The sequence below is a fragment of the Mixophyes fleayi genome, chromosome 3, assembly GCF_038048845.1.
Source record: "Mixophyes fleayi isolate aMixFle1 chromosome 3, aMixFle1.hap1, whole genome shotgun sequence".
NCBI lineage: Eukaryota > Metazoa > Chordata > Amphibia > Anura > Limnodynastidae > Mixophyes > Mixophyes fleayi.
In genome coordinates, this window is record NC_134404.1 from 272,039,271 (window position 1) to 272,052,552 (window position 13,282).

Here is a 13,282-nt window from a genome sequence, read left to right on the forward strand (position 1 = left end):
ATTTGGTATACTGACATTATTTGACAAAAAAATTAGAATAGTCAAGTCAGTTAACTTCCATCATCCCCCCTTCCCCCCGTGGGAGGGGTAGTAAAGGCTAAATTTACGAGTTGAGGGGTCAAACTCATTTTTGTGAGGTAATTTTACCTCATGAACACACATTAAAAAGGGCGCTTGCGTCGGGAAGTAACGATCTTCCCCTGAGGAGGCCTGGGCTAGGCCCAAATGCATGACAAGAACCTTTTTAAGACCTTAAGTATCTTGATTTGACTAGAATGCATGAGTATCATGCACGGGTTAACTTGTATATATATATATATATATATATAGATATATCACTTTTTTTTTACACACATATATATATATATATATATATATATATATATATAATCTTTCTGGGGGTTTTTACATACACACACACACACACACATATATATATATATATATATATATATATATACATATATATATATATATATATATATATATATACATATATATATATATATACACATATATATATATATATATATGTATATATATATGTGTGCGTGTGTGTGTAAAAAAATTTGTGATATATATTTTTATATATATATATATATATATATATATATATATATATATGTGTGTGTAGTGGCCCCGGTGCACTGCTTTGCCCGGGGGCCCGTAATGTTGGTAAGGTGGCCTTAAACACTGCCTGCTGCTTTGTGCATTATACAGTAGTGGGTACAGTTTGCCATATATTACTGAGCTATATTCATAAACTAAAAAAATGTTTTATAGCATTGTAATACGTAGGTAAACAATTAAATATATTGGAGACATATTTACAGAGAATATTGGTGGTGAGGACCATGTACTCAACAGCTTACAATCTAAGAGGTATAGGGACTATATATGAAAAAAGAAGGGAAGATTGCAGATTCCACAACAAAGTTATCTCAGTATCAAGTATTACTTTAGTCAAGTGTGGGGGAACTTTAAGAGTTAAAAATCAGCTGCTATCTGAGCTTGGGTATATGTGGATATGCTTGTCTGAAAATATGAGATTTAAAAGTATGGTTAAAGATTTTGAAGGTGAAAGAGAGACTGATATTTTTAAGGTAATAATTTCTATGGGTAAAGTGCTTCGGGCCGGAAAGCCTTACAGTAGCTACAGATCGAGTAATTCAAGGGCCTTGAATCACTAGATGCGCAAATTAAATGGTCTTTAGGATCAAGGGAGAAAATATATGTTATGGCAGTGTAAAGAAGAGATACAGTAATAAAATAAAGCATTTATGCTGTTATAAGACAGGAAGTTTTTGGTCCCAGTATATATAGGAGATTACCTGGAACATCTATCACCAGACTCATAGCATAATTTTGTTAGGGGCCCAGCAATGCCTGTATTGCCTCCTGGGCTTCCCACTCTGCTCTCAATAGAGCAGAGAAGGGGGTAAAGGCAATGCGCCACAGAGCGTGCGCATTGGGCTAGTTTGCCACTCAAAAGATGTCTCCACTTCGCCTTGTAGCTACCGCAACCCCCAGTGCCCCCTTATACATCCTAATAAACTTCCTCACACTTTAAATATACAGCAGACCTCACAGCAGAGTATATCTATAGTACATGTACCGCAGCACAATATAAATGCATAATATCATCCCTGCTCTTTACCTTGTTGGGAGGTAACATGCTGTTGTGTTCTCTGGTATAATTTTTGCCTAATTACAACAGTATATTTAAACTGAGGATCAAGCACACTGTTTATTCCACATGTTTAAAAACAAATATGACTGCATTCTAGATGGTTTGTCTGTTTACAGTAAGGCACTTTATTATTTTTTATTTATTGAATATGTTTATATATTTATTGAAAATTATGGATACCTATGGCTATGTAACCAAAGGTAAGAAAAGCTGTAAATTTAAAACAACAACTGTTTATCTATATCAAAGATAACATAATTCTTATTTTGCACAATATTTATATTTATTACAGTATTTATCATTAGAAAGTAATGTATTTAATTTACAACACATTGGCATTACTGCTGGGTATTTCAAGAAAAGAAAATCTGCTTCATGAAACTAATAATTAAATCACAGAATATTATGCATTCTTAATTAACTGGGGATTCTGCACTAAGCCAACAATTTAATGAATGTATTGGAAAGTTAATAACAAGCTACAATTCAACTCTTCCAGTTTGCCTACTAGCATTTCATAGGTTCAGGGTTGATTTTCATTGTTAATTACTAAAATAATTTCACCTTCAGTGATAGATGTGAAAAGAACAATTTTGAGACACAATGTTTCGCCCTATTGTTTTATTAATATGTGACACAATAAAGTAGAAGGTGCAGTCTGTCATTTACAAAACAAAGTGTCACCATTCATGAGTCACAAATTTGATACGGCACATGAGTCATCTCTAATTTCATCTCTAAGGCACAAGGATTCAAAATACATATTTGCATTTGCAAAATCCAAAGCAAAGTATATCATCTCACTTTGTAAAACATGGAATTAATATCCTGCAAGTAACATTAACAACATTTGACTCAATGACAGCTCAAGGTTCTAGTGTCTGTACTACAGTAGAATCATGCATCTTTGCATTGCAGTAAGCCTAAGAGATGGATATCTGGACAGATTACATCTCCCATCTAACAAATTGTTTATTGTTTGATTCTCACATCTAGTTTGCCTTGAATAGAGATCATTAATCAATTATTCATTTTGCACAATTGCACCAAGATTCCCGCTGAGGTGTACTGGTTTATGCTACAAGATGACAGCCTTTGCAAAGCAGTAATAGTCTGCTGCAGAGAGGAGGAGATGAGCGGAGCGAGGGCATACTGATGTGTCGCGTTTTGCAGAACGGTGCGGAAACGAGATTTCATTTTGTGAGGAGAGCTTATTGTAATGGCGCATGATCATTTCCATTTCGCAAAAGGACTTCAGTTTTGCACCAACTCTGAACTCTGACCAACTCTGAGCTGGCTCTCTTTCGTACTTTTAACAGATCCAGTTTTGCGCCTCCATGTTGCTCTATGGCAGAGATACATATTTTTAGACAAACTCCAAGCAATGTACTAAAAAGTTCAACACAGACATAATTTCTGCATGCCCCCATGTCCTCTCACTTTCATGATTATTGTAAGTAAAAAATGGTCTGGTATAAAAGTAGTAGGGGCTGAACTTTGATAGGAGGTTACATATTTTGCACAATTCACCTCCCCAGAAATTTCCTTCTCTTTGCACAACCAAGTGAACTTCTAGATAGTGGAAGTGTCTATTGAGGGTGGAGGCTTAAAACCTGATGTTTGCTGGGTGGACCATCCAGTTGCAAAGGTGCAAAACCATGGCTCAGTGCGCTTCATTAACGATCTCCAATGACTGCAATGCATTCTGTTTTGCACGACTTCCACACCAAGATTAATTGAACATTAGAAAAAGGAAGAGGAAGTAATTTACAAATCAGAATGAGGAGTTGCAGTAAACTTGTTTTTATGAATTTTATGGAACTTGGCTGAATTTAAATAATAAATGTGTACATTTTATTATGCTTAAAGAGTTAATAAGAGTTAATAGTATGCAAAAGAAACAGTCTGCTCAAGCTGGTATCTAACTAAGAGGGAGATGAGACACATTCCTGTACTTGGATGAAACCAGATGTACTGTGGACCCCTGCAAGGTCAAAAGGTCAAACACTGTATACGGGGGAGTCTGGACAAGGATATGTAGCTAAAACACAGTAACAAGTAAGGTATATGCTTTATTTGTTGTTCAGAGTCTTGTTAGAATGCTGCACCCATGCTTACATGCCTGAATAAAAGAAGCTCACATTTAGACCTTTGTCTTATGAGTTTTTACTTCATACTGATTGGTAAAATCCTAGCTTTAACAACTTAATATATAAAATTCCTCTGAGTGTCCATAAATGGCTGCATATCCCTATTCTGCTTTTCGATGGTCATATGTACAAAGGCTTTACATTATGTGCTGCAGGCTTGTGGTTCATGAGGGAAATGAGCAAACGGGTGACTGCCTAACACATTTGGACAACCCCATTAATTCATGACACTTGTTTTGTCACCTAAAAAACTGCTTGTGAGAGCATTATTTATGTTTCATTTACAAAACATCAGTGCAATCTATGTTGCAAATGTCATAACTGTACATTTTGATCTTTTATTTACATTGGTTCCATCTTGAAATGTTTTTAGATGGGACAAAAGAAGTTTCTTTGAAACTAGACGCTAAATTCGGATTACTGTTATGTCTAGAGTTGTAAAAATCTAAACATTTTACACAATGCCAAAGGAACATTTCAAGTAACAATGACCAGAGAAATCAATCAATGGCACGTTTAGTGGGAGGTTATGACCCATCAACCTATGAATGTGGACCTTAATACTGTAACTGTGTATCTTTGGGATGTGACTGCTTTTTACAACTGTACAATCTATAAATTGTTCACCTCTGGCATTAGAAACCAGAGTGTACTGATAAAAGCTTGTGTTAGTGCTAACAGCGCATGTGTATGCCAAACTTTGCCTTGTAATACTTTGAAAATAAATCCTTTGTGCTTTGGAACCACAAGATTCCAATGTCATTGGAGAATCTTTATTGCAAACAATACATACAAACACAACAAATTGTTATCAGTTCTAAAAACTACGAGAATATAAGCTCATAGGTCTAACTTTTAGGAGCACAACAAAAAAAGAATAATAAAAATGGACATTTTACATAACTCATTGCTTCAACTCAAAAAATATTTGCATGAAAAACTTCAGTACTGTAAATATATAAATAATATTGCTATATTAGAATATGTCATAATATTTTATTAACATTTCTTTTATTTATTGTTGGATGGTCTGGTTTATGCGAGCTACATTCTAGCCCATTTAAAAGTATAGGGGAGAGGGTGTTTTAATAAATGCAAAGTGCCCGTACTCTAATTTAATATGCATTATTTCCCAAAGGTCTATTGCACATGCTCTAAATACAATATAAGCGGATATAGGGAACAAGCTTTCAGGGTAACATCTTAAAGATTAAACTTAATGATTGGTTTTAGAATATAATATACAGAATGGAAACTAAAATAAGCACATGAAAATCACCATATAATTTATATACAAGGAAAACCTGACAAACTGTATACCTAACAAAGCAAAACAGAGGATTATTTAATCAATAGCTTCACTGAACTATGTCATGCCACCTTCATTGTGTCACTAGATGGATTATCCATTTCAAACTGACTCACATAAAATGCATCCCATTTCAAAGCTTATGGTTCTTTAAACCTTTTGCAGGTTTCATGGTCTTTTAACAATAATTTAACTTGCCATGTGCTCTTGAATAAAGAAAAAATCCTAAACATGTTGAAAGCAGTACAGCCAGATAAGAATATGCATTGAAAAGAGTCTATAATTCCCAAATGAAATGCTGTATAATGGCATTTTTATGGTAATCACCCCTCCCCCCAAAAATAATAATTACCTGAGTTATATCAGAATTTAGACCCAGATTTTCTTTCATATCTGCATTATTTTCCTGAACAGACTCTTCAGTCTCATTGACAGATGTTAGGCTTAATGACACCAAGGGGCTTCTCCTGGAACTTGTGGTAACAATATGTCTAAGTAATAAAGTAAAATAAAATAAAGCTCATGGATTTATGGATATGTTTGTATTTTCAGTAAGTTTACGTTTTGTTTGTTTTTTGTTTAGCTACAGTATTATAAAACATATATATTGCATTTTGACTCTTAAATATAATATATAAATATATATGTGTAATTGGAAGACAATCTGTAGGCAGTATCCAGTAATGCAGACCAATCTACATATAAAGTTGTCCTTATATATCTAGTCACAGACCTAAGCACATAGTGGCATTCACAGCTGAGAGACCATTTGTAGAGTTAGCTAACGACCACACACAGTGGCAGATGAGGTTTACAGACTGCCAGAATTGTCTGCTATATGTTGGCCACATTTACCATCTTTCCTGAGTCCACAAAATAAGTGATTTGTATCCAATTTGGTTAAAACTGTCAAATTAATAAACCACATTGTTTTAAAAGATCTAAAAAAACCACTAAGTTAAATAATAATTAAAATACAGTGTAAAGTATCAACCTGGAAATATACCAATTAAACTGTAAGTACACACAGTGGAATGCACAGTCAAAAAATAAAATGCATGCAAACCCATATTCAACATATAAACAAATAAGTCATTGTGAGAAAATGTATGGGGCGTGATAACCAAAGTCACTATGTTATGCCAAATGTCATTGTTATTGTCCTGAATAGATCCTAGTACTACAAAAAAGTTAATCAACCTAGTAAACATGCTAACTTAACCTAGTGATAAATAGAAAAACTGTGACAATTACATCAATAATGTTATAGCAGAAGAAAACAATCACAAATAAATGCAGGGAAGATGGTTATAAATGTAATTGCAGATATCTTCAGAAAAAGGTTTGCTGCTATGATTGCGGAATGGTAAGCAATCCCCGAGACACACACACCCACCCAATAAAATCCCAATTTAACCTGATTGCACTTACCCGTCTGATGGTATAGAAAGTGGAGTCAACCGAAAGTTAAGAAGTGGTGTAGCAATTTCAAGAAACTGATCAGCTTTTTTCTCAACAGTTTCTGAAATTGAAAACATTTTCCACCATAAATTTCTTTAATAGCATTGGAAGGTTTATGTATTTTGTATTTTATTTTATTCTAGTACAATATATATTTACTAAGTATAGTATACTACCAGAAAGAAATACAACTAGCAAGAAATACAACAGAAATACGTTCACATTCTTCCAACTGGCTCTGTAATCATGAGCATGGGAAATGCTTGTGAAACATAAAAATAATCGGATGAATGATTTGTATTTTACTTTTTATACAGAGATGGGTTGCATTAACATATTGCGCATTAGGAAACCTTAATGATGGTATTGCCTAGCATTGAATACAGATAGTTGATTACTCTAATTAATCGCATAGGAATAGTTTCGACTAGTATTGCAAGATTATTACTTTCTTTTGGTAAAACCTTTGTAACAATTGTATTAAGTCATTGACATTCTGCTACATCTGGTATTAACTATACAAGACACACAAGAACTGACAGATAAGTGCCACACAAGTGGATCACCAAGATCCTCACAAGATATAAACCACCTTTAACCACTCTCTTTTAACCCTTTACCCTCCATATTTTTTGCCTAAATCCCTTAGTCTCATACTGTTCTCAATATGCTAATCCTGTGTACCAAGAAGTGTCTCAGCCATCAGACTTCAGTCAGACACACCAGTATCATGACAAACACTTTTGACACTTTTCTCTTTCAGAAAGGGAAGTTTATGGTTTTCATTGTTTAGGCAGAAAATAGGGGATATCATTTTTCTTATGAGACGTTGAGTGCTCAGGCAAAAAAGATTGTAAAATAATTCCATTAAGAGTTTTCAGAATTAGAAAAGAAACATATAAAATATATTTAACATGACAAAAAAGAAACACAAAACCTGTATGTGACATACCTTCATTCATATTTGCACAGCATTAAAATCTCAGAAGGTTTGTAAAGATTAATTGCCCCCTACCCCATCCCCACTAAACTAAATGTGCCTATAAAAGCAATGATTCTTCTGAACAGTTTTGCTGCATAATGTAGAAAGTATTGGCCTAATGCAACTAACTTTTATAATCACATGTTGATCATGGCTAGCGTAAAATACAATTGGATGATGACTATAATTTGACTGTGCAGTCATCCTCTGAATGCACTAATTGTGACCATGTTATCTGTCTGTTTAGCCAGAGCATGAATGCTGGAACTTTCTGATCCAAACAGCCTTCATCTTTCAAATCATTTATTGTCATCAATCATAGGTCACCCTCTATTATTTTCAAATACCTGAAATTAAATTTATCTTCATCTATAAGTTATTTTGTATCTTCCACATCTATTTACCCAAGGTAATATTTCATAGATGCAAAAAGATTGAATCCATTAGCCTACACTGCCAAAATTCAAAAATAAATAAATAAATGTGTTATAGTATTTTTGTTTAAGATGCAGCTCTAGTGCGTTACAGAAAATGGCCTTAATGTAAAAATGGGAAAGTTGTTTTAAAATACACATATGATTGATTTTTGCAGAGGTTATTTTGTGTGTTGAGTCTAAAATGTTCTGATTTTGTAGCAGGGACATATAAATTTTCTTGATGCACCAAGTGGAAAATGACAAATGGACATTGTGCAGATACAATTGGTCCCTTTGTAGTCTCTTATTATGATTAATGACATGTCCTTTGAGTCACAGTAAAGATATATTTTAATGGTCTTGCAGTCAATATCTGTGAACAATTCCCTCACAAAGTAAACGCAGTATATTCATTTTAGTAACAATTTCATCAAAATTAATAGCTAGTCTCCTAACAGTTGCAATTAAGCTTGTTTTGAAATCACAACAGTATTAGCTAAGTATAAAATATTAAGGTTTTCACAAAGTTTGCATTACAAAAAGTTTTTGTTATTATTTAAACAAATTTAAACTCTGATCACTGTTTTATATTGATTTTTCAATACGTGTTTAAACTCTATTCTTCTCATTTAATGTAAGTCATGTGTTCTGCATTATTCACATTGTGACAATGCTTCTGTGCTTTATGTAATTAAATATATATTAAGGCTTTTGTGTCAGCTGAATTCCCCTAAACTATTTGTGTTCTGTTATTCCTTTATTTCAGTAAAAAGTCATATATTTAAAAAAACATAAAACAAATCCTAAAACCAGTGGCGGAACTACAGTGGGTGCAGAGAGTGAAGCCCCTATAGTGCCCAGAGATATAGGGGCACTTGGCAATGTCTGGTCACCTCCCCTTCTTCTGAGGTGCCTGCTCCACTCTAGGGCACATACGCCGGCCAAGCAAATATACCCATGATCTCCTCTTTTCAGAGCAGAGTGGGCTGCCCAGGATCAAGTTTGCATTTAAATGCTTGATGGAGTTCTGTATCTGTGGGACATTTCCACTATCTTAGCACACACAGATACACAGCTAAACAAAGGCCATGAGACTCCCCTGGTGTGATGTACATTCATGCAGGAATTTGGAAAACAATGTAATATAATCCTTGTGCCTAGGCTGAGACAATGGACTAATCTGTATTTGTATACAAGTTAACAAAGCCATGCTCTTTCAGACATGTTACAACTTAAAAATACAGTATACACCAGTATAAACATAACTGTAATAAACATATGGTCTAAAAACATGATTGGAAAATCTGGAGAACCAAAGGACCAGAAAAGTACAGACACATGCTCAATACTTCACAAAGTCCCTATTGATAATCCACATTTTACTTGTGACTCCAAACTACTCTCTTTAACTTCATCCCTTGGCCTCTCCCACTGAACTGACTCAACAGGAATGGACACTGCATTTATCTTGCTTTCTCTTGACTATGCTCAGTTTCTGATTTTCTTAACACTTCTTTTCCCTCTCGGATCATTACCTTATCAGATACAAGCTCTCCAACACTACTTTAACCTCTCTACTGTCAAACTCTATCAAGCCAACTCATACTGCAAATATCGTATCTATTTTCAACAGCTTTCCACTTCTCTGCAACATATTCTCTCCCCAAATTCTACATCCTCCTCTTCTGATATGGAAGTACCAAATCTACACCAAACCCTAGAAACAGCCCTTGGTGAAGTGGCTTCAGTTACTCTTCACACTCCATGTCAACCAAGATGTTAGCCATGGCACACTAAAGAAACAGCTTGTTCCTCTAATGATTGCCTGACATATACTGCTATCTATCACTCCTACCTAAATGCTCTGGACAATGCCAAACTAATATCTCTGTTCAGGATTCCAACCTCAAACACCTTTTTAATACATTTAAATCTCTTTTCAACCCTCCCTCCCCAACCCCTCTGACTACAACCAATGCCCAAGATCTTGTTTCCTACTTAAAGAAGAAGATTGATAAGCTCAGACATGAAATAGGATTCTCCTTCTCAACAAAAAAATAGATAATTTCTTCTGTACGCACTCCCTGACAGCTTCTATTCACTTGATCCCACAAATGAAGAGTACATATCCATTAGCTTCTTATCTTCCTAATCTACTGTCTATACCCTTACTGAATTTACTGTAAACACTAGTTCGCTACTGGTATCTATCTGTTGTTACTCACACAGTGATCTCTCCTATACTAAAAAAACATAATGTGGACCCAGTCTCTCAAAACACCGCCCTATCCAATCTCCCATGCCCTTCCAAGCTTTCTGAGAAAATTGCCTATACTTGCTTCACACATTTTCTTTCATCACATAACCTATTGGACCCTTTTTCAACAGGCTTTCGTTTCCAATAATCCAGAGAGACTGCACTGACTATTGTTGTCAATGATTTGATCACTCCTGAATCTAAAGGCCATTACTTGCGTCTACTAATCCTGCCTCTCTCTGCTGCATTTGCCACTGTTGACCACTCTCTTCTCATACAGACGCACAAATACCTAGGTCTTCAAGACACTGGTCTATCCTGGTTCTCTTCCTTCCTATATAGTTGCTCTTTCAGTGTTCATTTCTCTAGATCCACCACACTTCACTTGCTTTATCAGTTGGCGTACCACAAACCTCAGTCATAGGCCCTCTGCTCTTCTTTATCTATAACAGTTCTATTGGAAAACTAATAAGCTTCTTTGGATTTCAGTATCATTTTTATGCAGGTGATACCTAAATTTATCTAGCCTCTCCAGATCTCTAATCATTTGTGTTGGACTGCATTACTGACTTTCTTTAGGCCATTTCATCTTGGATGCCCTCTTGCCAACTCAAACTCAATCTTTCAAAAACAGGGATAATAATATTTCAATCAGCCAATACAAGTTACCTACCTGGCATTTCTATTCTGTTGACAACGTGACAGTAAATCCTACCTCTAAAGCGCACTTCTTATGTGTGATCCTTGTCATAATCTGTTCCACACATCCAATCTATATCTAAATCCTGTTACATACATCTAAAAAAACCATTTTCAGAATATGCACATATATCATTAAAGACACTATAAAAAATTTAATTTATGCACTAAAGATCACCCACATTGACTATTGCAATACCATCCTTATTGGCCTTCCCCGAGTCAGCTCTGTTAGTCTCTACATTGGTTGATTTTTTTTATAGAGTCTAGTATAAAATACTTCTACGAACATACAAGGCCATCCACAAAACTGCACCAAATTACATCTCTTCACTTGTCTTAAAATATCTCAAAAATAGACACATCTGGTCTTCACAATTTCTGCATCTCTCATCCACACTCATTACCTGCTTCCACTTTTGGTTACATGACTTATTTTTGGCTGCATACACTTTGTGGAATTCCCTCGAGCAACAAGTCATTCCTCTAGTCTTAATCTGTTTTCTGAAAGACCACCTCTCCAGGCTAGCATATCAAATTCCTCAACCACCCTCTTAAGCTTCCTTGGGTACCCTATTAACACCCTCAACACAGTTCACATAAGACTTGCATATGTTCTTTCTATACCCAACCCTCTGACCTCGGACCAACAGTGAAATGTGTCTTGATCATAGGCAATTAAGAACTTTCTACCTCAAAAAAATGGCTGGAAAAATATGCAAAATGTAGTACTTTATGTATCAAACTCCTATTTTACTATAGACTGCAAGCTTGCGAGCAGGGCCTTCTTACCTCTCTGTCTGTCTATGTAATACCTAGTCCCATTTTATTACTGTGTTTTTCCCAACTGTAAAATGTTCCCAAACTGTAAACTGAAATATATTGGTGTTATATAAATAAAAGTTATTAATAATAATCATAATAATAAAGTCTAAACCCATAAAACAGAACTATTCTTCCCCACCAAAATACAATCAACAGGATGCGCAGTGTTCGCCCCATGATTTATTTGACGGGCAGTCTGCCCCAACAAAAATCCCTTGCTGCTCAGCACTGTGACATGGCTGAAAGTTGCACTGACGTTTCTATATGAAACATCGGTGCAGCGCGACTTTCAGCCGGGTCACAGTGCTGGGCAGCAGGAGTCACTGCAGCACGACTTTCAGCTGCGTCATAGTGCCGGGTGGCATCAAACTTAAGGAGAGAGACCCCCCACCCCTGTATGAAAGGAAAGGCATGGTTGCCGGAAGTTCAGTCGCGGCTGAACCATGAAAAGAGTGGTCCTCCTGTGTCCACTCTCTGTGTTTCAGTGTCTGTTACATGGAGGCCTTCTGTGTAGCCATCAAGTAGAGGCATAGTAAAAAATTATTTGTGTCCTATCAGCTGAAAAAGCAATAATTGAATTGCTGCAGCCAAGGAACTTTAAGATAAAAGTATAAAAGGTTTCATAAACAAAATAAATGCTAGAGCTGTGATAAAATTATCATCATTATTATTATTATCGTAGATTTGTAAGACACCACTGTGCTCCGCAGTGCCATACAGTAGGGAAAACAGTACATAGATAAAATAGGGACATACAAGGTAGATAAAATAAATGCAGACATGAAAACAAAGGGTATGAAGGACCCTGCTCATTAGAGAGCTTACATTCTAAGTGGAAGAGGGCACAGCTGAAACATGAGGAGTAAATGTGTTTCAGAGTGGAGATTGGGATAGTTGTGAGGGTGCATTAGTGTGAATAGTGTTCTCAAGGATAAGGTCACCTCTAAAAAAGAGATGGGTTTTCAAAGGACGTCTAAAGATTTGAAGGTTGTGGGAAAGTCTGATTGAGCGTGGTAGAGAATTCCATAAGTGAAAAGCAGCATGGGAGAAGTCTTGTAGGTGAGAGTGAGAGGTGGTTACCAGAGGCGAGACAAAGTCAGAGGTAGATCTAAGAGGGTAGGAAGGAGAGTATTTTGATATGCAATTTGAGATGTATGCAGGGGTAGTGATGTTGAGGGTGTCACGGGCACTAGGAGTCTTTACCCAGGGATCACCAGGTGATAGGCTTACCAGAGCAGTATAGGTGGTAATATGGTACTCTGGTAGCAGGGTGATCACGGAACAGGAAATAGCAGATGATGAGATGCTCAGGAAAGTCTATGACTAGCAGCACTGGCAATATGGAGGTAGTAATACACGAGGAACTGTATGGACAAAGGACACGTGAAGGTAGTCAGTGGTCTGCGGTAGCAAGTTGTACCACTGCTATAGTGAGGAGGAATGTCCAACAGAAACGAGGAGGTGATGAGAGTCAGCGGTCTGCGGATAGCAAG

General features: G+C 36.0%; 1 protein-coding gene across 1 annotated transcript in view; it reads right to left on the minus strand.

The window, feature by feature from the left end:
- The window catches only part of ADGB (androglobin), a 259,425-nt gene that overhangs the window by 109,028 nt on the left and 137,115 nt on the right, over positions 1-13,282 (minus strand). Inside the window, exons 12-13 of the mRNA XM_075203593.1 lie at positions 6,581-6,671; positions 5,502-5,640 (exon numbers count right to left, since the gene is read on the minus strand). Of these exons, the coding sequence (XP_075059694.1) occupies positions 5,502-5,640; positions 6,581-6,671 (230 nt within the window). The remainder of the gene's footprint in view (positions 1-5,501; positions 5,641-6,580; positions 6,672-13,282) is intronic.